At 43.0% G+C, this 26,491-nt stretch overlaps 1 protein-coding gene across 4 annotated transcripts in view; it reads left to right on the forward strand.

The window, feature by feature from the left end:
• The window catches only part of SLC12A7 (solute carrier family 12 member 7), a 623,740-nt gene that overhangs the window by 578,767 nt on the left and 18,482 nt on the right, over positions 1-26,491 (forward strand). Inside the window, exon 21 of one of the 4 annotated variants that reach the window (XM_075586370.1) lies at positions 13,656-14,647. The exons of the other annotated variants lie outside the window; for them this stretch is intronic. Within the exon in view, the coding sequence (XP_075442485.1) occupies positions 13,656-13,730 (75 nt within the window). The 3' untranslated portion in view covers positions 13,731-14,647. Of the gene's footprint in view, positions 1-13,655; positions 14,648-26,491 lie in introns of those variants that run through there. 4 annotated transcript variants of the gene reach the window in all.

The raw sequence follows: 26,491 nt of genomic DNA on the forward strand, positions 1-26,491 counted from the left end.
AAAGAAAAGTGCTCAAAAAACTGCACACTAGTACAGTACAGTGCATAAGGCAAAAGCGTGTGACATACATTTTACTGTACCTTCAAAGATGACGATACATCCTGGTCCACGCCTAGAGATGGCACCCCACGCATGCATCTTCGCTGGGTGTTTTGGACACGGCTTCATAGATATGCGACCTTTTTTGTGGAATGCAAATCTCTCCAGCGAAACAGTAGACTCGTCAGTGAAAATGCAATCCTGGAAAGTTTCTCCACTGTCGATCCATGCCTGGGCCTGGACCACTCTCTTGATCTTGTTAACGTCCCTTATCATAGGGTACGCTCTGTAATGACAAGGAATAAATAATTTTAGAGGCACAGTACAGTTTCTTAAACAACACTTTTACCTCTGTACTGTCTAGTACTAACCTCACACGTCCATATTTCCATCCAATTCTGCGTCTCATCTTCTTTATGCTGGTCTCGGATACAGTGAGATTGTGATTTTCCTGCAGAGTTTATTTGACCCTTAATGCACTCTTCTCATCATTCTCCTCACTTATTTTGTCGACCAGAAGAGTTGTCTCCCTACAATGTACAGAAAAACAACAATCCGGTATTAATTAATTAATATGCAGCAATATATATACTGTTGTTATAAAAATATACAGAAATAACTATAAAATTAGATAGATCTACACAATATATTGTTCTATTAATATGCAGCAATATAAACAATATATATACTATTGTTATAAAAATATACAGAAATAACTATAAAATTAGATAGATCTACACAATATATTGTTCTATTAATATGCAGCACTATAAACAATGATAGATATACTGTATTATATAGTTATATAAATATACTTACGCGTTAGTTACCGTTGGTGTCCTCGTTTGTTGTCTGGTTTTTCCGTGTGCATGATAGCACACAGTGGTTTCTGGCACAACGAGGCCAGAAGCAGCTAACCAGCGTTGGATATCTGCAATTTTGTGTCCGCTTGTGTACATCTCCTTAATTCTCATGCTGAGATCCTTTGAAATATTTTTAACAGGCATTGCTGCGAGTAGAAAGAAATACAAACACAAGAATGTATATTCGATGTTTAGTCGATGTGTATTCAATATGCAGTGAATCCACAAAATGGAAGGTGTATTTATACGTTAATGACTCACATTTGCGTACGCCCACTTTCAACACCTGTACCTCGTCGCCATGGATAAAAGTTTGCACACTTTGCATACAGTAGCCCACCACTCGATGATCTGTATCTGAACTTGCCCTTGTCCAGATACTGCATTGTGCCATCTGCTTCCATGGATCAACCCCGATTCTACGGACGCAAGAAGCAACTCGCCTCTGCCATGCCTGTCACGCAGAAAAAGCGAAAGGCAGGAGCCGTTCCAAAGCCAAGGCCAAAGCAACAGGCTGAGGCCAATAAAGAAAACCTGCTGCTGACCCCAAAGGCAAAGGGTTTTAATACACGTAAGCCTTATTATGTCAAGAAGAAATACGGTGATGTACACTCAACGCAAAACAAATGGCAGCCAACCCATCGAACCCGAAGACCACTTCCTCCAATACAGTTCGACGACTCTGCCGCCGCTCTCCCGGAAATCTACAGCCCATCTTCTCCACTACTCGTCCACGATGCTGCCGCTGGTGCCCCTGAAATCCATGGGTCACTTTCTCCATTGCGCTTAGACGACTCTGCCGCTTCTCGCCCGGAAATCCACAGGTCACTTTCTCCATCCCTCTTCGACGACGCTGCCGCTTCTCCTCTGCCGGAAATCCACAGGTCACCTCCTCCACCCTTCTTCGGCGACGCTGCCGCTTCTCTCCATGGAACCCCCATCTCATCCTCCATAGCACCCATCCACCCAGATGTCCACAGCACGCCATGCACAAGAACCAGCTCGTTAGACCGCATGCTGAATGGGATAAGTGTGAATATCCCCGGGAACTCCATTGTGCTGGCAAAGATAGATCTGCTTCTGGAAACCATGCTAAATATGGATCAACGGATGCAGAAGATGGATCAACGGATGGAGAAGATAGAGACTGACATAGCGGGGATACATAATTTGCTCGGTGTTCATGCCCCTTTATCCCCGACGCCGGAGCAGGAGGGTTGCATGGATCTGATGAATGGGACCTTCGACCACCTTCCAACACCAAGCGCACCCCCTCCACCAGAAAACTTTGTGTACATGTATGGTGTTGAGGAGGATAACATGACAACCCCGTCAAGACCAATCCAGGAGACAACACGGCAACCAAGACAGGAGGAAAGCTACCTCCCAGACAACCTACCCTCGCCCGCCGCCACAAGCACACCCGCTCACAGAAGCACACCCGCTCCCAGAACCCAACCTACATACGCTTGCATCGATACGGTGCCCAACATCATCCTGCGCGAGCTGCCACCGGCACTCAGGGAGAAGTATAGGGTGATGAGTGCTGGTTTACCCCAGAAGTATGGCATGTTAATTTTTAAGCACCACGTGTCCTACTTCGTGTACTGCGAGTGGGCCTATAAAGTGAACTATGAAGGAAATCGCGAAAAAAAGGCACTTCCTGATAATTTAAGAAAGACAATTGTGGAGGAATTGCGGCGCTATTTTTCAATTACAGATGTTTAATGAAAAGCGTTCGAGACTGCATTAATGGCATTTTGCGCCATACAAGGCATCGGCCCTGGATGGACAATCTGGTGGGGTACGCATTTGCGTGAGTGTTCAACTGTTGTTTATTGTTTGTAAATGTTTTGTTCCAGTCCACGAGGGCCGCAAACAGACCCGGTTTTCAAAGGTTATCCTGAAAACCGGGCCTGTTTGCGGCCCTCGAGGACTGGAGTTGAGCAGGCCTGACTGACTGTTCTGTACACCATCCTACTGTAAATGTTTTGACTTGCTGTACTTTAATAAAGGAGATGTTGCGTTGTTTAAATTTTCTGAATAAATTTTTTTTTTTAATATCAACATGTGACTGTAAACCATACTGACTGACTGTAAATGTTTTGACTTTCTGTACATAAATGTTTTCACTAGCAGTAAACCATACACCTGTTGATGTTTTGAATTGCTGTGCACTTAAACTGGTTTTACATTGTACAGTATTTGTAAATAAATGTTTTTGTACTTACTCCACCAATAAAAGAAAATGTTGATTTGTTTTAAATTGTTCCATTGTCTCCTTTTATACTGTAACAAAATACAGTGTTTCTAGAATGTACAGTACTGTCCAGGCATACTGTACTGTGTACTGTAGGCATGCTCAGTACTGTACATTAAGTATACTAAAGTATATTAAAACAATACATGCTGTACGGGTATAGAATACACATATGTACTGGAATACATGTAGAATAAATGCATCCTTTTTATTTTCTCGGGTTTATTATAAAGTATATATATATATATATATATATATATATATATATATATATATATATATAAACTGTAGACTCCGGTACGTGTTTTTTTAAATCCGATTCAGCAATGTGCAGGCATTGTTACACAAAGCGATATTATTCATCGAAATCCCTCCATTTGCCGTTTTCCGCATGAGATGACAAAGTTTTCTTTTCTGAGGAAAAACAAAAATAAAAGTTTTACTGTAATGGTCAGTCCCCTAAAGAAGTTCCCAGTCAGGCCCACCAATAATTTTCTCGGGGGGTGTCTCTTGTTCACATGCGCATGTGCCTACCGTCGATGTGATGACACGCATATGCGTTTCAAGAAGGTTCCAATGCGCATGCGTCTAGCGTACCACCAATTGTTCAGTATCTACAGTACTGTAGAAGCCGCTCAGCCAATGATATTGCTTACAGGAGAATCGCTTGACTTTTGAATCGCACTGATATTGATATTTTCAAAATAAAAAAAAACAGAATAAAATACGGCAACATTACTCACCATAGCATTTCCCAATCAGCTGGCGCCGGGCCACTGCCAGTCCAGTATCCTTGATCATACACGTCGTTGACAGGGACTACTACACTTGTCGTCAGCTGATGAGGCTGGAAATCGATTAGGTACATGCAAGCTTGCTCGAAACTGTACGCGAAATCCGGCTCAGGCTGCAGGTATCCGTGCGGGGACAGACAGCAAGGGTTGTCACTGATGGTCGGACCGTTATTGGAAGCCGGTGCTGGTGCTGGCGCATTGCTTGCCAGCGACTGACATTTCTTACTTGGTTTTAACACGACCTTTCGCATTTTGCCGTCTGCATCATAGATACGGGAAAAACCTGGTGATACACACCAATACCCTCCAATAAATTCGGGATCAATACGAAAAAAACATAACTTTTTCCTTATTACACGCTTCCACACATGAGGATCTGGTGAAAATTTATAAAAGTCATAGTTTTCGATAAAATACTGATAAATTTGAACAACTGTTGCCATCTTATCATCTGTTGCATTAATCGCGGCCCATATTAAATAAGCGTACGTTCTGTCGGGTTTTTGGAACACGGGCTGCACTTGTATACTCATGGCGGTGGGAATCTCTGGACAATAACCAGACCAGAAACTGGTGCTTGTCTTCCTTTAATATGAAAAGCCTAAATTGATACATTATTGTAACCTCTTCCTTCAGTCCCAAGGCCAATTTACAATAGACCACTGTGGTATCTTTTTTAAACGAAACACCTGCAAGTCGACACATTACTGAAGCGCATGCGCATTACAATTCATGAATATCTGCCATCTGCAACCAATTAAATCCGAACCATTCTCAATAAACACATCAACCGTGAATGCAACATGAATGCGGTATGAATGCGGCATGAACGCGGTGAAGTGCGTGGCATTCGAAAAAAATTCCCAGAAAAATGCGGTGATGTTGGAGAATAAAAGGGGCCGCGATAGTATGCAGTAATATGTTTGCTGCTTGCTACATTATTGAGCAGGATATATAAATCTGCACATGTGTGGTAGTGCCCCATTGGTCATATTGGTTGCAATGACCAGAATGCTTTTCTCCTTCCTGATTAATTTTTGTCTTACTTTATTTCTAATTGTTTTTAATTATATTAATTATATTAATGTGATAGATACCACTATGTATATCAATCAATAAGGTGTTTTTCTTTTCTTTGCATTTCAGTCAATTTATTTTATGTATCAATTTACATTTTAAGGTATTTGTATTAAATGTATGTCAAATGGATTGTTATATTTTAATGTTGTTTTATTTTTTATGGGTTAAAAATGTGTTTCTGCTATTTAGCATATGTAATTGCATATCTGCAGGAATTTTAGCATTGGCTAGCAAATTAACCTATTAGGGGCTAATTCCGTGTATAAATAAATCCTACTCACTATGCAATTTTCCCCTGATGAAGTCTTTAGATAAGACGAAACGTGTAGGGTGGAGGTTCTAACATTATTGTTTAGTCCTCATTTTATTCTCCAAAATATCAGCAATGACAATTTGATAGTATTGTCTTATGAACTTTTGATGGACACTATTCCCTTACTCTACCCCGTCAACGGACGTAACATCACGCTGACGTCAAACCTCGCAATCTCGCGAGATCTGGGGAACAGTGAGGAAGAGATTGGAAGCAGCTGCAGACGGTTCTGTTACATCGCGCAGAGTCTCGGCGTTCCACATGGAGTCAAGAAGAGCCACCATACAGAGCAGCATTGAGGAGAGGATTGTGTATATCCTATATGCTTGAAAAATCTGCTACTTTGTAAGTAGCGTCTATCTTTTGCGCAGTTACTTAATTCACCATATTTTGCCTATTTCTTGCTTTTTTCAGAGACATCACCTATTGGTTTCTACAATTGTCCACAGTCTTGGCACACTGACAATTTTTTTTTCTTTTGGCGCACATCCAGGCTCTATATGAGCTTGCATGGAAGCGGCCTTCCTTTCGTGAGCACGTAAGTACTCTCCCATACCCCCACACGCCTCTCCCATGTCCCTCCTATGCATCTCCCATACCCCCACACGCCTCTCCCATGTCACTCCTATGCGTCTCCCATGCCCCTCCTATGCATCTTCCATGCCTCTCCCATGCCCCTCTTATGCATCTTCCATGCCACTCCTATGCGTCTTCCATACCCCCCATGCCTCTGCTATGCGTCTCCCATGCCCCAGATGCCCCTCCGATGCTCCCACATGCCCCCCCCCGATGCTCCCACATGCCCCACCGATGCCCCCCCCCCCAGGCTCTCCGATGTTCCACGTGTGTCTCCGATGTCCCCCGTGTGTCTCCGATGTCCCCCGTGGCTCTCCGGTGTCCCCCGTGGCTCTCCGGTGTCCCTCGCGGCTCTCTGATGTCCCTGCTGGACACGGTGATTGGGACCTGGAGCAGGACTCCCTGCGCCGGTTCCGCTTAGTCTCGCGGGATTTGGAGCGCTTCTTCACCCACTCTTTCTCCCACGAGCAGCTCTGTTTCTTGTGTGTGTGTGACTGAGTGTGTGGGTGTGACTGAGTGTGTGGGTGTGACTGAGTGTGTGGGTGTGACTGACTGAGTGGGTGTGACTGTCTGGCTGAGTGGGTGTGACTGTCTGACTGAGTGGGTGTGACTGACTGAGTGGGTGTGACTGACTGAGTGGGTGTGACTGACTGAGTGTGTGTCTGACTGACTGACTGGGTGTCTGACTGACTGACTGGGTCTCTGACTGCCTGGGTGTCTGACTGACTGACTGACTGACTGACCAGGTGTCTGACTGACTGACTGTGTGTCTGACTGACTGGGTGTCTGACTGAGTGACTGTGTGTATGTGACTGACTGAGTGACTGTGTGTGTGTGTGTGTGTGTGTGTGTGTGTGTGTGTGTGTGTGTGTGTGTGTGTGTGTGTGTGTGTGTGTGTGTGTGTCTTTGTGTCACTGTGTGTGTGTGTCTTTGTGTCACTGTGTGTGTGTCACTTTGTGTGTGTCACTGTGTGTGTGTCACTGTGTGTGTTTGTGTCACTGTGTGTGTTTGTGTCACTGTGTGTGTTTGTGTCACTGTGTGTGTGTCTCTGTGTGTGTCACTGTGTGTGTGTGTCACACTGTGTGTGACTGTGTGAGACACTGTGTGTGTGTACAGACACACACCCACAGCCACCGTCCCCTGCCCACCCACAGCCACCGTCACCTGCCCACCCACAGCCACCGTCACCTGCCCACCCACAGCCACCGTCACCCAGTCACCCACCTCCTGACCCTCCCTTTCTCTGTCACTCTCTCTGTCACTCTCTCTCTCTCTGTCACCTTCTCTCTCTGTCATCCTCTCTCTCTGTCACTCTCTCTCTCTGTCACCCTCTCTCTCTCTCTGTCACCCTCTCTCTGTCTGTCACCCACACTCTCTCTGTCTCTCTCTCTCACCCACACTCTCTGTCTCTCTCTCTCACTCACCCACACTCTATCTGTACCTCTCTCTCACCCAAGCGCTCTCTGTGTGTGTGTCTCTCTCTCTCTCACCCACACTCTCTCTGTCTCACACTCTGGATATCTTATTTACCATATATATATATATATATATATATATATATATATATATATATATATATCTTAACTGCCGTATACCTACACCAAAATAAATAACCTATACTGCTTTCTTCCAGATCTGACTCAAGCTTCACACGGGAGACATCGGCATCACTCGTAACCCAGAAGACATGTAAGGAACGCCTCCCCTCCAACATATAACATTGCGGGAATGAGATTACCTGGATATCGAGGGACTGCGGATCGGTAAGATCCCAGGCGGGATTGCTGCTTTAGATATTGGGAAGTGGGGGCATCCAGACACTGGTTAAGGGGTTCAGGAAACTAGTCATTCATATCTGGCTTCCCCCCCCCCTATATCTGACATTTATACACACACATGTAACAAGGACTAATTGTAGTATAATGTAATGCAATAAATAAACTTATATAAAAAATGAATGTTCTTACTAGGAATTTATTCAATTTATTTTATTTATTTATTTTTAGGGCTAGGGGTGGAGCTAGGGGGGGGCTAGGTGGCGAGTAGATTTTTTGGTTATTTGTTGACCACTGTGTGTATGTATATATATGTGTGTGTGTGTGTGTGTGTGTGTGTGTGTGTGTGTGTGTGTGTGTGTGTGTGTGTGTGTGTGTGTGTGTGTGTATGTATATATGTGTATACACATATACACATACATATATACATACATATATACATACATACATATACACAGTGGTGTGAACAAGAAAGTACACCCTCTTTAAATTCTATGGTTTTACATATCAGGACATAATAATAATCATCTGTTCCTTAGCAAGTCTTAAAATTAGGTAAATACAATCTCAGATGAACAACAACACATGACATATTACACCGTGCCATGATTTATTTAACAAAAATAAAGCCAAAATGTAGAATCCATGTGTGAAAAACTAAGTATACCTTATGATTCAATAGCTTGTAGAATCACCTTTAGCAGCAATAACTTGAAGTAATCGTTTTCTGTATGACTTTATCAGTCTCTCGCATCGTTGTGGAGGAATTTTGTCCCACTCTTCTTTACAACGTTGCTTCAGTTCATTGAGGTTTGTGGGCATTTGTTTATGCACAGCTCTCTTAAGGTCCAGCCACAGCATTTCAATCGGGTTGAGGTCTGGACTTTGACTGGGCCATTGCAACATCTTGATTCTTTTCCAGCCATTCTGTTGTAGATTTGCTGGTGTGCTTGGGATCATTGTCCTGTTGCATGACCCAATTTTGGCCAAGCTTTAGCTGTCAGACAGATGGCCTCACATTTGACTCTAGAGTACTTTGGTATACAGAGGAGTTCATGGTCGACTCAATGACTGCAAGATTCCAAGGTCCTGTGGCTGCAAAAACAAACCCAAATCATCACCCCTCCACTACCATGCTTGACAGTTGGTATGAGGTGTTTATGCTGACATGCTGTGTTTGGTTTTCGCCAAACGTGGCGCTGTGCATTATGGCCAAACATCTCCACTTTGGTCTCATCTGTCCAAAGGACATTGTTCCAGACGTCTTGTGGTTTGTTCAGATGCAACTTTGCAAACCTAAGCCATGCTGCCATGTTCTTTTTAGAGAGAAGAGGCTTTCTCCTGGCAACCCTTCCAAACAAACCATACTTGTTCAGTCTTTTTTTAATTGTACTGCCATGAACTTTAACATGCTAACTGAGGCCTGTAGAGTCTGAGATGTAACTCTTGGGGTTTTTGCAATTTCTCTGAGCATTGCACGGTCTGACCTTGGGGTGAATTTGCTGGGAAGCCCACTCCTGGGAAGATTGGCAACTGTCTTGAATGTTTTCCACTTTTGAATCATCTTTCTCACTGTAGAATGATGGACTTTAAATTGTTTGAAAATGGCCTTATAACCCTTCCCAGATTGATGGGCAGCAACAATTGCTTCTCTAAGTTCATTGCTGATGTCTTTCCTCCTTGGCATTGTGTTAACACACACCTGAATGCTCCAGACCAGCAAACTGCTAAAACTTCGTCTTTTTACTTGGTGACTTCTTCAGGAGTTGATTGGTCAGTGCAAAGTGACTTGCAGGGGGACCGGTCCTCTGTCTGCTGCAAGCCCAACTGGGCTCCTGATGAAGTCACCAAGCGTGACGAAATGCATAGAGACGTGGTGACGTCATCGCATGCGGACGTGAGAGAGGTGTTTCCGAGTCTCCTGCAACTCCAACCAGCTGATCCTCCCACTGTTGGTATTCAACTACACACGGAGAAAAACCAGGGAGGCACTTTGAGACTCTGTGAGCTTGTGGCAGGAGCTGTATGCGGCTTTTACTGATGATCAGGTGCACAGTATCTATCTCGGACTCCTCCGTCCATGTTAATGACTCCCCCTAGAGATTTCTCTCCCACACATGTGTTTTTTAAGCATCCTGTAAGCGCATTTCCTTGGGACCATTTGTTTTAATAAATATACCATATTTTTACACAGTTACGTGCTATGGAGCTTGCGCTTCTTTTTGTTTTATATATGTATATATATATGTGTTTGCGTGGGTGTATGTGTGTATAAATATATATATATTGTGACAGAAACCAGGGGATGGTAATAAATTCCATATATAGGGCTCCCAGGATACTGAACAGCTTCTATCCTGTTTAGGCTGGAAAGTGCAGCCTTAGAATGCATGCACTCCATCCCACAGTTTGGCAAGTGCTGGAACTGAGGGGTGAGGGATCCAGACCAGAGTTTGTCTGCTGCTTGATTTCTGTCACCTGTCCTGCTAGGTGGAAATCAGGTATGTAAGGCTGATTTCCTGGTTCCTCTCCCCTCTCCCCAAGAGACTGGAGGCAGGAATGCTGCTGGAAGCAGAGAGGGGAAAAGCCTCTCCGCAAACAGGTTAAATCATTTTGTACCTTTATCAAATTGCAAAGTTCTTTATTTTTGTTTGTTGGAAGCGGATAAGCCGCCCCAATCCCAGTCAGGGTAAATCTCAGTTAAGTTATTGCTCAGGTGAGCAGGCTTTTGTTTTGCTTGTGTTTCTTTTGTATGCAGTGTGGCAGTCTCAGTGCCTGGGACTGAATAAACAAGGCAGTAGCCTGTTTAAAGGAACAGCACGTTACGCCTCGTCATTTAACCTACCATTAAAGACCGTGTTCTAACAGTCCTGGACAGACGGCAGAGCCCCGGAGTAAACCGTTTGTCACAATATATATATATATATATATATATAGCAAATGGAAATATTACTGTATGCTCATTTGCATGTCTTAGACAGGTCTGCAACCCCGCCTTTCACCATTATCACCCAGCACATAGCATTTCCACTGCAGCAAAGGATTCTGGGAAATGACATGCAAATGAGCACACAGTGCCACCTTTTGCTTCTAAACCATTCAACATGTCTCCCCTATAGGCTTAAGCTTGCTGCATGGTCACAGCTTTGAGCACAGCCAGGGTTAAGATGCATAGCCAGTAAACCCACCCACAGACAGACTGTTTCGACGTGTGTGTGTGTGTGTGTGTGTGTTGCCCTTATTTTAATTGTTTAATAAAGTTTTGTATTGTATTTGGCTTTAGGGAGTTCAAACACTGTTCCGATTGGCTGTCATGGTCTTGATGAAGCTGTGGGGGTGGGGCCTCCGCACGCGTGCGGATGGATGGAGCACTTTGAGGGGGGATTGAGGGCAGCCAGAGATTGGCCAACTCATCCCGGCCGGGTGGTGGTGCCGTGTGCACCAGGGGACCTGGCAAATGACGTCATCACTTCAGTGATGTCACGGGAGCGTGACCTCCGCGCGCGCAGGTTGGATGTGATGGGTGTTTGAGGGCAGCCAGAGACTGGCGATGTGCCTCCGGACTGAGTAACATCACGGCGGCATTGGCGCGATACGGAATAGGAGGTAAGGGGTTTAAAAGGGTGGGTTTTGGTGTATTTAGACACTCCTTTATAAAGTGCTTCGTGCACGAAACATGTAGGAGGGTTTTGCACCTCTATTCTCTCTTTTTATGGATCAATAAAGTATATTTTTAACCAGCTTTTGACCCACTCTCTTCGCTGTGCGCCTTTACCTCTATGGATGCGGATTGAAATCATTAATTATATTAAATTCATATAAATTTGTAATTAATACAATAATGATAAAAATAAAATATTGGAAAATTCATACTCCTTTCTCAATGGGAAACTATGTTCATATACACATAAATACATGTACAACCACATACCCACACACGTGTGGACATAAGTAAACACATGTACACATGTAGACATACACATACCTACACAAGATAAAATATCAATGCTAGGAGACCACACAACTCTGAGATGTAAAAATTATCCCAACTTAGTCTCAATATACTTTTAATAGCAGAACTCCTCCAAACATCAAATGGAAAGGAAAACTCAAGAAATTAATTAATTTAAGTGTTTAATATTTTTCAGTATTCTAGAATAGCGCAGCACATATTCTCTTTTTCCTTGTCTTCTAATGTTACCCTTAGTGTTACAGTGGAGAACCTCTTGTGGCGCTAAGGCAAGGGGTGCCCTGTGGGACTGGGTATCATTGTGGACAAAGTCCTCTTCTTGAGAATGATGACCTCAAGAAACGGGAGACAAAACATATAGAACACTGCAATAGTGCATTAACCAAGGATGATAATTGACGTGTGAACAGACCAATTTAATAAAACACAAATGCAAAACATAAAACAGCATATATTAATAAAACGACTTGGTGCGGCTGCAATGGTGAATAAAACTTGCTCCGCCGTTAGAAAAATTGGAATCCTACTCACCAAAGGTGGCTAGGACATGTGCAATGGTTTTTGGTATCTTTAAAGCCAGTGGACACCGCTCGCCGTGGGATGACACAAGTCAGCTGCTCGAGGAGATCCGTCTTCCGTGCTCGGAGTCAAACGCTACCAGAGTCTCATCGATCGGCTCCTCCGCTGACGTCACTTCCGGTACTGCTGCGGCACAGTTTATTCGAGCATTTGCCCGTTCTGTGCCGCAGCAGTAGCCTGGCGCGCGCCCGAGAGTGACGGGCGCGCGCCGAAGCAGCGGAAGAGCGCCCTCCGATCGGGGCGCTCTCCCTACCGCTGCCGGGTCCGCCGGGTCCCCCGGAACCCCCTGCCGCTGTCCCGCGATCGCGGGACACCAGGGCTCCCTCGGGGAGCCCCTGGACGCGCGTGCAGGGGGCGCACGCTCCCGAAGACGCGTGACCGCGCGTCTATGACGCGCGGCACGCCGAGGGGCGGCCACTAGCAAGCCGGGAAATCTCCCGGCTTGCGGATCTGGCCGCAGTGTAATAAACTGTGTCGCCAGTGTATCTGCGACGGTGTCCCAGCTACTCCAAAAAACCTTCAACGCGTTTCGAAACTCCTAATTGTGGGTTTCTTCGTCAGGGATAGATGGTACATGAATATGTGCTCCTATTTATACCCCCAGTTCTCTCAATTTTGAAAATAATAATAAAATACCATAATAAGTATTTACAAACAGGAATCAATTAGTTAAATGAAATTAATTGGTCAAAAATAAATTAGAGGTATTAAATGTTTATACTGTATGAAATATTACTTTGAGATAGCAGGCTGTAACAATAACTAATGATGGACTATGGCAATTATAAGTGTAGTACTTGTCGGCAGACAATTCCAATGTCCATATTATTTATTATATAGAATTATTTAAAATTATTTAAGAAAAGCTGAAAGGTCAAATTCCACATTTAACCCCTGCGCACTAAGTGTTTTCAACTCAAAAATCCAGAAGGATTCTCTTTTGGAGATATGATTAATTTTATCTCCTCGCTTACAGAAAGTAGGACACTCGATGGCATGATATTTCAATCCTGCTGGGCTCTGAGCATGTTTTAATTTGAAGTGGAGTGACACATTATGGGATTCAAATCCCCTTTTGATGCTATAGATGTGTTCCCCTAATCTTCTTTGTAGGGTTCTGCCGTGCGGCCCACATATTGTAGACCACACGGGCATTCCAAAAGATAAATTACAAACTGGCTATGACAATTAATTAGTGTTCTAATTGGATACTCTTTCTTTGTGACATAGGATATGAATTTATTTGTTTTAATGCTATGCTGACAAGCTGTGCACTTTGCACAAGGAAAGTAGCCTTTTACAACCTCTCTTGTTTTGGATGAATTTCTACTAAAGGGACAGCTGGGTGATAGTTTCATTTTAAGATTATTTGCTCTCCTAAATTATATTTCTGGTTTTTCTTTCAGATGACTTTTGAGGATCTCATCCTGCCTCAAAAGACCCCAGTATTTCCCAAATGTTTTAATTATCTGTGGTGCTAGAGAATTATACTGTGTAATAAATGCCACTGTGTAATAAATACCACTGAGGGTCTGAACAATTTCGTTTGATCCTGACCAGCTGTCCCTTGGGGATATTCTTAATCCAATTAGGGTTATGGTGACTGCTGGCCAGGAGATAATTGTTCGCTTGTACTGATTTATAGTAAGTTTTTGTCTGGAGAATGTTATTTTCAATATATAGCTGTAGGTCCAAGAACTCAATGCAATTCTTACTTTCTTTAAATGTGAATTTTAAATTCCTATCATTCCCATTTAGATGTAATTTGAACTGCTCTAGTTCACATGGGGTACCTCTCCATATGAAAATTACGTCATCTATGTAACGCTGCCATAGGACCAGATTTACCCCCAACTCCATTTTGGACCAGATGACATCATCCTCCCACTTACCCATATATAGATTTGCGTAGCTGGGGGCAAATCTGGTACCCATGGCGGTGCCACATATCTGTAAATAGAACTGTTCCATAAATAGGAAATAATTATACCTTAGAATGAAGTTAATTGATTCCATTAAGAATTTGGCCAGTTCCACAGGAATTGATTTATCCTGGTCAAGAGTTGAAGTTATTGCGTCACAACCTTTCTCATGTGATATTACAGTATAAAGTGATGTAACATCTGCTTTTACTATAATGAAATCTTGATGCCACCGAATGTCTCTCAAAACCTGTAGGATATGTGTTGTATCCCTTAGGTATGAGCGTAGTTTAATTACATATTGTTGCAAGTGGTGATCAATGAACTGTTATAGGGACGATGTAAGTGATCCTATACCCGATATTATTGGGCGACCAGGTGGTCTCAATAGATCTTTATGTATTTTTGGTATCATATAGAAGATGGGGATCCTCGGATGTATATTAAACATAAAGTCATACTCTTTTTCATTTATGACACCCCCTTCCACAGCCCTCTTAAGTATGAATTGCAAAGTTTCTTGGTATTGTAATGTGGGATTCCCATCTAATAAAAGATATGTATCCTTGTCCCCAAGTATGCGTTTTGACTCTTCAACATAGTAGGGGGAATCCATTATGACGATGCCCCCTCATTTGTCTGCCGACTTTATTACAATCTGATCATTGCTTTCCAATTCTGTTATTGCCTGCTTCTCATCTTTATTTTGATTCTCTCTCCTAATTCCCTCCTTTAGAATGTGCCTCTCCAAATCTGCTGTAACCATTTCAGCAAATGATTCTACTAGATTACCTCTAGCAAATTTAGGATATAAAGTTGAACATGGTTTAAATTTGGTAAACTGTCTTTCTTCCCCTTCTCTAGTGATGTCATTTGATGTCTTGTTTTTTGCAAAGAACCTTTTTAAGGCTAATTTTCTAATGAATTTTTGGACATCTATATATATCCCAAAATTGTTTGGGCCACATGTGGGGGCAAAGGTTAACCCTTTACTTAAGACTTTTCTTTCATTATCTGTCAACTTACAGTGGCGACACAGTTTATCGCACTGCGGCCAGATCCGCAAGCCGGGAGATTTCCCGGCTTGCTAGTGGCCGCCCCTCGGCGTGCCGCGCGGTCACGCTTCTTCGGGAGCGTGCGCCCCCTGCACGCGCGTCCAGGGCTCCCCGAGGGAGCCCTGGTGTCCCGCGATCGCGGGACGGCGGCAGGGGGTTCCGGGGGACCCGGCGGACCCGGCAGCGGTAGGGAGAGCGCCCCGATCGGAGGGCGCTCTTCCGCTGCTTCGGCGCGCGCCCGTCACTCTCGGGCGCGCGCCAGGCTACTGCTGCGGCCAAGAACGGGCAAATGCTCGAATAAACTTGGCCGCAGCAGTATATTTACTGATTTTAAATATATTCTGTTGTTGTTTTAACTTCCTGGCCTCTTTTTTTCGCTTATTGTTCTAGCTGGCCTTTTCTGTCCCTCCTCTTTTGCCTCTTTTTCTATTTTTCGCTTTCTGGAGTTTGGTGACTGTGACGGGAGCTTTGTGACAGGCTATTAATAATACACCAAAATATATATAATATAATATATATATCTAATTGGGTTGAACTGGGACGAGACTTAGATATGATAAAATATAATTTATTCCCTGATAAAGGTGAACACAACAGATTATACAAATAACAGGCAAAATATGGACACTTACTTAAAGATGGAAATGATGAAACAGTCACATCTGGACTGGCAGTTCATACAGCACTCTTCATCATCCCAAGACACGAAAAGCCATGAACAGGCCTTGCATGCAGACATTGCATAGCATTTCTCTCAGCAATCAAGATGGTATAGAAGAACGAACAACACAGGATAAAGGGTGGACAACCGTTTATAAACCTTTTGTAACCCTATCCTTAACATTAAGTACAGGTGATTGGTTTTCAATTACCTGTAGCCACTCACTAGCATGGGAACACATTTTGATACCTGCCCCCCAGCTAGTTGGCACATGCTCAGTTGGACTCTGGGGTCTCATTTCTTCAGCCCCACATTTGCATCAGGAATGCCAGCCAGTCTACTAAACGGAATTTCTGGCAGGAAACCCTTTGTTGTAAGGTGTGAAATGGGACACAGCCTGCTCTGGTTTGAGTCATCTCCGCCCTCCTGTAAACAGTGTAGGTGATAAACTCCTTTGAACAGCACTTAAATTCTAGACATTGGGACGCTTCCCTGGCCATCTGATAACTTATGGCCAAGGGAATTTCCTCTGGTTTCTGCCCATACCTTGGAACACAGTATTAAAGATAATACACAACCATATTAAAATATCCGGTTCCGTTGGGTCCAGCCGGAACTGGGACACCATATGGTCCAATTTGCAACTTGCTACGACCCTCGGAACCAGAGTTACACAAATACACTTAAAACCGTTTCTCATTTTAATACAAAAATCTCCGCTGTAAATTAAATCACGGTTTTTCACTAAATCCCCATTGAAAACAATGGGCTTCGCCGCCATAGACTCTCAATGGCAAACCGCCGCCGTTGGCGGCTATGGGAATCCGCCGCCATAGACTTTCAACGGAGCCACGCCACCGTTGAAGTCAATGGGGGTTTTCCACCATAGCCGGTCAATGGAAATTGGACGCCATTGAAGTCTATGGGAAAAGTCCCGAACTTTCAAGGGGGTCCATACTCCGTCGGGTTGGTCCAAGAGGGTCAAGGATGGTTCTGCAGCGATGACGGAGCAGTGACTATAGGTACCCCAAACCCTGGCCCTCTGGACCCTCCGGAACCGGAGCTATGGATTCCTAAATTTCAGCTTTTCACACTTAGCCGTTTTCTTGAGCTGTTTCTGCCGCCGCCATTGGAACCTATGGCGCGACCCGCTCTTCTCGGTTCGACCCTTATCGGGGGTCCAGGATTCAGGGACCCGGTTGTGGTCGAGTGGGGGGAGGCCTAGGAACTAGGGGCAAAAAGAATTTTATTTCTAGGTGCTCTAGAACTGTTTATTCCCACGCCACTTGTCGTTGAACTTGGCTAATAAGTGATCAAAGCTCTCTTTTAGAAAAAGTATCCGCTTTGCGGTTTTGCAGTTTGGACGGCAGCCAACTCGTTCCTGGAAAGCTCCTTCGAGGGATCTCCATTGAAGTCAATGGGCCCATTGACTTACAATGGGAAACCGCCGCTCCTCCTCTCGGACGCCATCTGCTGGTCTTCATAGGAAACAGGACCAAAACAGCAAGTTTCGCCATTAGAATGCATTGAGCCCTAATGGCGGCCTATGGGACCCTGCAAAATGGTGCCTGAAAAGGCGGGAAAATTACACAAAGGGCTATAATCATTAAAGAACTATTAACCCTTGTACTCCCGGATGAATCCTAGTGTGTGTGTGATGCAGATATAACAATAAAACATGGGAACAGGGGAATACACATTTTCAGGTTATAACAAGGGATAAATCACATTTCTGGACCTCAGCCCAGTTAACCCCTTGTCTCCCTGGTGAGGTCAGGGGATGGCCAAATGGGGTGTAACCCCTTTAATCCCGGGCCAAATCCTCCCCATCGTCACAGTGACTCCAGTCTTTTGTCTGGCTTTCCTCTCTGGAACTCCTGGTCCCTTTCTCTCTTCCAATCTAAAAAAGAAAACATTAGTTTCTTCTCTAGATTGGAATTTTGTGTTCCCCCTAATTTACTATCGCCATTGTTTGTTTTGGGGGCTTTTGTCGGACTGGGTTTCTTTTTTTGTGTATCTTTTTCCTGAATCCCTCTTAATTGATGGAATGGAGAATTCATATGATATTTGGGTTGGATATCTTGATCCTCTTTATTAGAAATATTCTCCTTTCTATTGTCAGTATTTTCTTTTTTATTACCATTGGTTCGATGGCTAGATGGTGTTCTATCATAAGATCTATCATATTTATCTTTGGCAGGTGCCCATTTTTTATCATATCTTCTATAGCCTTTGTGGAAATTCTGGGTTTTATCTGGATTAGGTGTTTTTTTCCAATTTCTATATTTTCTTTGGGCATAATCAATTTTATCCCTATGGTGTTTATTCTTTTTATTCTCTTTAATTTCTGATTCTATTTGCTTTGTCTTTTTTTCTATCCGATCTTCAAAGATTTTTTTATCATGACTGGTGATAGTTTAAAGATATTCTTGAATTTACGTTATTTCATTATCTAATCTACGAAGTAATTGTCTTCTATTTGTAATTAGAAATCTCATCAATTCAAATGAACAGTTGTCCAACAATCTGTTCCATTCATTAACAAATTGATCGCTATTAAAATCAGTTGTAGGCGATTTAAAAATCCTAAGGCCCCGTGGAATCATTTTTTGTTCCAAATATTTTTCTACTGCATCCCATAATTGTCGGGATTCGCTTATTAATAGTTTTTCTAATCTATTTTATGTAGCTTCTAGACCTTCTACTTTTTCATCTTCTTGCGTCACAGGTGTATCATTAGTGTTTTGTGTGGAAAAAATTGAATCTATATCTAAACCTCTACTACTACGTTGGTGAAATAAAGTACTCATATTGTAATACAAATGTAGAAATGTGCTATAAGCACGTTGATAACACAGCAGCTAACACCCAAGATAAACACAGACAAGTGAAATAATAAGTGTACAATAGTGCAATTGTAATTAGTTAAATGAATTTAATTTGTCAAAAATAAATTTAGAGGTATTAAATGTTTATATGAAATATTACTTTGAGATAGCAGGCTGTAACAATAACTATGGCAATCAAATGGGGATTTGAATCCCATAATGTGTCACTCCACTTCAAACTAAAACATGCTCAGAGCCCAGCAGGATTGAAATGTCATGCCATCGAGTGTCCTACTTTTTGTAAATGAAGAGGAGATAAAATTAATCATATTTCCAAAAGAGAATCCTTCTGGATTTTTGAGTTGAAAACACTTAGTCCGCAGGGGTTAAATGTGGAATTTGACCTTTCAGCTTTTCTTAAATAATTTTAAATAATCCTGTATAATAAATAATATGGACATTGGAATTGTCTGCCGACAAGTACTACACTTTTGATTGCCATAGTCCATCATTAGTTATTGTTACAGCCTGCTATCTCAAAGTAATATTTCATACAAACATTTAATACCTCTAAATTTATTTTTGACAAATTAATTTCATTTAACTAATTGATTCCTGTTTGTAAATACTTATTATGGTATTTTATTATCATTTTCATATTTATTTTTATTATAATATTACGATTGTCAAATATCTAATTTCATATTGGTATATCTATCCAATCAATTTCCATCCTTTGGAGGTGCCTCTCCAATATCTATGAATTCCTATCTATATTGTATGTTGTATGTTGTTGAATATGTTTATAGCATTTTATTTCCTAATCCCATTGCCAAACAATTAAGTTTGCTGTATAATGATGATGTATAAGCCATCGATTATTGTCTGATGCACCTATGCTCGGTCGCCAGTATGTGAACACTTAAGTTCTACAAAAAGATTAATTATCCTCATAACCTAGCATTTAAGTGCCAAAATTCCCTAGTAGTCGGAGAAATGCATGTTTAGTAATTACAATTGCATTGATTGTTAGTATCATCTGTATTAATTATTTGTTATATTACATTGTGTAAATGTTCAATCTACCTAGAATATCCAAGTAGGTAACGGTATTAACGGCCGTTTCTAAATTGATTCCATGATGTCAATAGCCCAAATTGAGAGAACTGGGGGTATAAATAGGAGCACATATTCATGTAGCATCTATCCCTGACAAAGAAACCCACAATTAGGAGTTTCGAAACACGTTGGAGGTTTTTTGGAGTAGCTGGGACACCGTAGCAGATACCGTAAGTGACGTCAGCGGAGGAGCCGATCGATGAGACTGTGGTAGCGTTTGACTCCGAGCACGGAAGACGGATCTCCTCGAGCAGCTGACTTGTGTCATTCCACGACGAGCGGTGTCCACTTGCTTTAAAGATACCAAAAACCATTGCACATGTCCTAGCCACTTTTGGTGAGTAGGATTCCAATTTTTCTAACGGCGGAGCAAGTTTTATTCATCAGGTGCAGCCGCACCAAGTCGTTTTATTAATATATGCTGTTTTATGTTTTGCATTTGGGTTTTATTAAATTGCTCTGTTCACACGTCAACTATCATCCTTGGTTAATGCACTATTGTAGTGTTCTATTTGTTTTGTCTCCTGTTTCTTGAGGTCATCATTCTCAAAAAGAGGACTTTGTCCACAATCATACCCAATCCCACAGGGCACACCTTGCCTTAGCGCCACAAGAGGTTCTCCACTCCTACATCCTTTCTGGTTGTGAGATAACCAGAGAAACTTTTTTGGTAGCTCTAGGACTCTTTTTTGGACTCCAAATCACAGGTTTTTTCACGGTTGTATTTAAGCTGTCACGCGAGCGCTATTGTACACTTATTATTTCACTTACCCTTAGTGTTAGCAGCTCTTTCTTAGTTAATTATGAGTAATAATTTTCAAGCACACCTTAATAGGCACTTAGAGGCAACCGGAATATTCCAATAACTTGACTTAGCAGATAGAGTAACAATCAGAACTGAAGATATCAATCCATTATTTGATAATTTGGAGAAACTTTTAATTAGTGAGACCAAGCAACTCTGGGAGGCTGTATCCTTGGAGAGCTATGTGGAACAAAAACGTATCCCAAGGGGCTTACGTATTTTTAAAATGCCAACCTTTGATTTTAATAGTCTTTTCTAAATGAATGGAAGCGTATCTTGGATAGCTGTTCATCTGAACTAATCAGATTGTTAATAGCCCATAGAAAACAATCCCTCCAAAAAATTGATGAGAAGATATTGAATATTAAAGACAAACTAGAACCGTTTAAAGACAATTTAGAACAGCTAGACAAAGAGGTAATTGGTGTGAAACAGAAATAAGACCGATTACGAATCTGGTTGCTATAGAAACTGGGTGAAGCAGAATAGAGATGAACCTGTGCATCATAAACAATAGAAAGCACAGCAGGAATATAGATGCCCAGATTCAAATAGAGGCCGCCAATCCCAACAAGGGACAACTAGTGAAACTAGGCATAGATCTCGATCTCCACCAAAAACTGTACTACCCAAAATTCATAAACCAGTAGTTATAAATAAATCTAGATCTCCTAATAAAATCACGACATGTACCACTCAACAAACCAATGATACATATCATGCCACTAGATCTGTGAGATCTAGAAGTAGGCATACTGTAGGTCTCTCTCAAGGAATGAATCATCACTTTCACAGCTTTCTACTCATTCTAACTATTCAGTTAGGCCTGTGAGGTCTAGGAGTAGGGATAATGAACGTAGCTATAACGAACGTAGCTTTAAAGACCATGCACACACCAATAGATATCAACTATTGGCACAATCGCCTGATGGGGCATCTGGGAACTCCAAAAAGGAGGGACCAAAACAAACATTTTCTTTTTTGAATTGGATACGAGAAAGAGAGAGACCCCCATCGAAAAAGCTAGGAGTAGATCAAGTATCAAGAATCGAAAGAACGAGTCAGAGGAAAGAGGGAGGGGGAGAGTTCAGAAGAGAAAAGCATCACAGACACGTAAGTCAGTAATCTTAATATATAAAATCGAAAGGTTGGTACTAGCTGCAGTGAATCTGATTGGCCAGAGGCTGAGGACCAATCAGATTGGTGGCTCTGACGTCACCCAACTGCCACTCTACACACACACGCACACACACACGCACACACACACACCTCCCTGCCCGGCGCTCACTTTCCTCCCTCCCGGTGGGGGGACAGGCAGTGGCCAAGCAGCCTCCGGAAGGACCCCCTTCCTCCTGCAGCTGCTCCCACCAGATGTCGCTCTCTCTTTCCTCAGGCTATGGCGTCGTTGGCAATACTGAGGCGGTCTGTTCCCGCCTGGCTCCTGTCAGGTGCACACACACACACACACTCACCTCCCTCCCCGGCGCTCACTTCCCTCCCTCCCACCGGGGGGACAGGCAGTGGCCAGGCAGCCTCCGGAAGGACCCCCTTCCTCCTGCAGCTGCTCCCACCAGATGTTGGTCTCTCTTTCCTCAGGCTATGGCGTCGTTGGCAATACTGAGGCAGTCTGTTCCCGCCCGGCTCCTGTCAGGTGCGTGTTTTCCCGCCCAAAGACCCGCCACTGTCCGCGCGCTCACCCCCTCTGCTGGGCACTCGTGTAAAGTCACACAAGATGGCGGCGTTGGCAATAGTGAGGCGGTCTGTTCCCGCCCAGCTCCTGTCAGGTGCGTGTTTTCCCGCCCAAAGACCCGTCACTGTCCGTGCGCTCACCCCCTCCCCCCTCCCACCATCCCCCCCTCGCCGCCCTTGGAGCGTGACGGTTGCTCCCTCTATCAGAGAGGCTACAGGATTTACCCGCGCTGCGGGGTCAGTCAGAATCCAGACATAGCCAGTCGGTGTGTCAATGTCAGACAGAGTGGGCGGACATGCTTTGTGTGGGGTGAGGGCCACCCTCTGTCTATAATAAACACTCATGGCTACCAGCCCCCTTATAAAAAAGGCCTCACCTCCCTCCCCAGCGCTCACTCACCTCCCACTGTCCCCCCCCTCCTGTCCACTTTCCCCCCCCCTGTCCACTGTCCCCTCCCTCCCGCCCCCTCCCTCCTGTCCACTGTCCCATCCCCCCCCTCCTGTCCACTGTCCCTCCCTCTGGGCGGTGGGAGAGGGGGAGCACACAAATAGGGGAGAGAGGAGGGAGCAGGAAATTTAACTCACGGGCAACGCCGGGTCTCTCAGCTAGTTACTACTATATTTAACATTAGCAAATATACCCTGACTGAGTCCGAAAAGAGGGTCCTAAACAAAGGCCTCTCCTTTGCACCTGGCGTGGGTCCAAATAGTTTTCAATTGTATATTGATGTACACACGTATCTTAAAAAGTATTTCATCAAGGATGGCATTACTAGTCAAATCAACAATACTAATTCTGTTTCACATACCATTACTAATTTGAAATCCACTAATGGTACGGCACCATTTAGAAACAAGTCAACGTTCTTTCCCAAACATTTATGTGGCCCCTTTGTCAACACATTTGCGGAGATGGTGACGGAGGACTTGGAAACCCAAAGTCGTTCTTTCAAAATAAAAAAAAAGACAACTTAAGTGTAGAAGAAAAGACCGCTTTAACCAAATTAGAGAAAAATGAAACAATAGTTATAAAACCAGCTAACAAGGGGGGGGGGGTTGGTAGTTATGGATAAAAACTATTATATTATGGAGTCTATGCGAATTTTGCAGGATATCCAAACATACCAAGCCCTCCCCGCAAATAGCTTGGTTGAATACCAATAGGAACTGGCTACATTTTTGAAAATGGAATTAGAAAATCAAATTATATCACAAAGGGAATTTGAGTTCTTAAATATATTATAGAATTCCATTGTTCTATATAATTCCAAAAATCCACAAATGTCTCGAAACACCACCGGGCCGCCCCATCATCTCCGGTATTAAATCCCTAATCTCTAATTTATCGCAATTCATAGACTATCACTTGCAAAAATATGTTGTTAACTTACCCTCGTATTTACGGGACACAACCCACGCGCTGCAAGCCCTGGGGGATATCCAATGGGGGTCAAACTACGTTTGGGTAACAGGAGACATATAAGTCTTTATACGGTAATAGACCACCAACAAGGGTGTCAAGCTATTAACAAAGTGCTGGAAAATGATCCCAGTGTTTCCTCTGAGTTGAGATCCTTTCTTGCATCAAGCACACAATTCATCCTTACACACAATTTTTTTAGTTTTAATCACCATTATTATTTGCAGGTATGTGGGATGGCCATGGGATAGGGTTCGCACCGAGTTATGCTAATTTGTTTATGGGCGTATGGGAAGATGAGAACATCTGGGCCAATTGTCCCCTCGGTACGAACCTGGTGCTATGGCATCGCTACATTGACGACATTTTATTTATCTGGAAAGGGAGTTTAGAAGATTTAATTTTATTCATTTCACATATCAATAATAATAATCGAAATTGAATATTTACATGTAAAATTAGTGCTGAAAAAATTGATTTTTTGGACCTAGAATTATCCATAATTGATAATAAAATTCACACACAGACTCACTATAAAACAGTTCAAGCTAATAATTATCGCCAATTTATTAGATTAAAACACAATAACAATAGTAACGATAACTATCTGATACAAGCAAAGGAACTCAAATCCAAATTTTTGGATAGAAGATACAAAGAAGAACACTTAAAAGAAAGCCTTATCCAAGGACAGCAAATAAATAGACAAGATTTACTTAGATATAAAAATAAATCCACTAATACAGTTGAGAATATACAGTACCTTTTATCACCCAATATAACCAAATGGCCCCGGCCATACGAAGACTCTTAAACATTGGCCAATCCGTTTAAAGGATAGGGATTTGGCCAAGATTCTTCCTGAAAGGCCAAAAGTTACATTTTCTAAAACAGCTATTTTCAAATCCAAAATATCTCCTTGCTGCCCTGTCACTCGGACAGATCAAGTAAATCCTTCTACCAATAAGGGATATATTTGCTGTACTAGATGTACTGCTTGTAAATATAGCAGTAATTCAAAAAGATTTAAATCAAATGTTACGTCACGTGAATACCCACTCAAAACATCAATCCGATGTTCCAGCTCATACGTGGTCTACCTGTTGGAGTGCCCCTGCGGCCTGCAGTACGTGCACATGTACGATCGACGTGCACATCGTACGACACACATGTACTGTAGGATATTGCTTGAATTGCGCCCAAAGAAATCCGAAACCATTAAATTAAACAGATCAACCGTGGATGCCTGGCGGCGTGAACGGTGGTGGGAATGCGGAGTTAATACCGCGTGGAATACAGCAGAGCACACGACATCGGCTCTGTGATTTTTTTCGAATAATGGCCGCTGCAGCTGTATACATATTCACATACACACCGTTTTCTGGTATCGGTGAGATTGCAGTATTACATTTTTTTAACATTTGAGAATATCTATTTTTATTCTGTGTATACTGCTGCGGCACAGTTTATTCGAGCATTTGCCCGTTCTGTGCCGCAGCAGTAGCCTGGCGCGCGCCCGAGTGTGACGGGCGCACGCTGAAGCAGCGGAAGAGCGCCCTCCGATCGGGGCGCTCTCCCTACCGCTGCCGGGTCCGCCGGGTCCCCCGGAACCCCCTGCCGCTGTCCCGCGATCGCGGGACACCAGGGCTCCATCGGGGAGCCCCTGGACACGCGTGCAGCGGGCGCACGCTCCCGATGACGCGTGACCGCGCGTCTATGACGCGCGGCACGCCGAGGGGCGGCCACTAGCAAGCCGGGAGATTTCCCGGCTTGCGGTACCGACCACACTTCAATAAAGTGTGTCGGTAGTGTATTTTAGAGATTAAAGAATTCTAATATTAGAATGGGAACTCTGAACAATTATACTTGCAGCTAAATGCTCTTTGTCATGTTTCATTTGTTTTCATGTACAGCTGTGCCAGCCTTTATTCTAAAGCAGCCTAAGCCGAGCCGCTCTGATAACCGCGGCCAAACGAGCTCTGTTTTCCAACCATTTAGAAATTGACTTTTTTTTTCGATCGGTTTTCGATATGTTTGCGATTGATTTTTTAGCGTTATCTGCAATACCGTCTGGAAACTCAAGTGGGCGATCGCGAGCTGTTGTCTTAAAAGTCTAATAGCAATTCAACCTACAGCCGTACATTTCTGCAAGTCTGTGTGTGCGTGCACAGTAATTGTAAATTTGAAGATTTACATTTGAAGCAGAGATTAATTAACGTTCCGAGTTTATACAGTAGTATGAGGCTTCTTAGCCATACACATAAAAAATATGAGGACACATACTGTACTGTATACATGATAATAGAGGGAAAAGAAGTACAGTATTACAAAAATATAACGTTGCGTCTTCCGACTATAAAATCATCTCATTTCTATATGTATTATTTATTATTCAGTACGTTTGCTAGGCTTGCTCTTCTTTTCATACTGTTTTTATTTTATGCGCATGCGTGTATGTCTCATTGGAACTTTGTAGAAACGCATTTGCATATCATTCTACTGTATTTCTGTGCATGCGTGTATGTCTCTTTGGAACCTTGTTGAAACGCACATGCGTATCATCACATTTATGCACATGCGTGTATGACTTCCCATTCAATTAGAATTTAAAGAAAAGAAAAAAAAATAGGGAAGCGCAGTAAAACGAGTGATGGCAAAATGACAACTTTATAATGAATATATAACACAAAATGAACAATAAACAACAAATGTTATAATAAAATCAGTATTAGAATAATGTCCA

The sequence above is a fragment of the Ascaphus truei genome, chromosome 2 (genome assembly GCF_040206685.1).
Source record: "Ascaphus truei isolate aAscTru1 chromosome 2, aAscTru1.hap1, whole genome shotgun sequence".
NCBI lineage: Eukaryota > Metazoa > Chordata > Amphibia > Anura > Ascaphidae > Ascaphus > Ascaphus truei.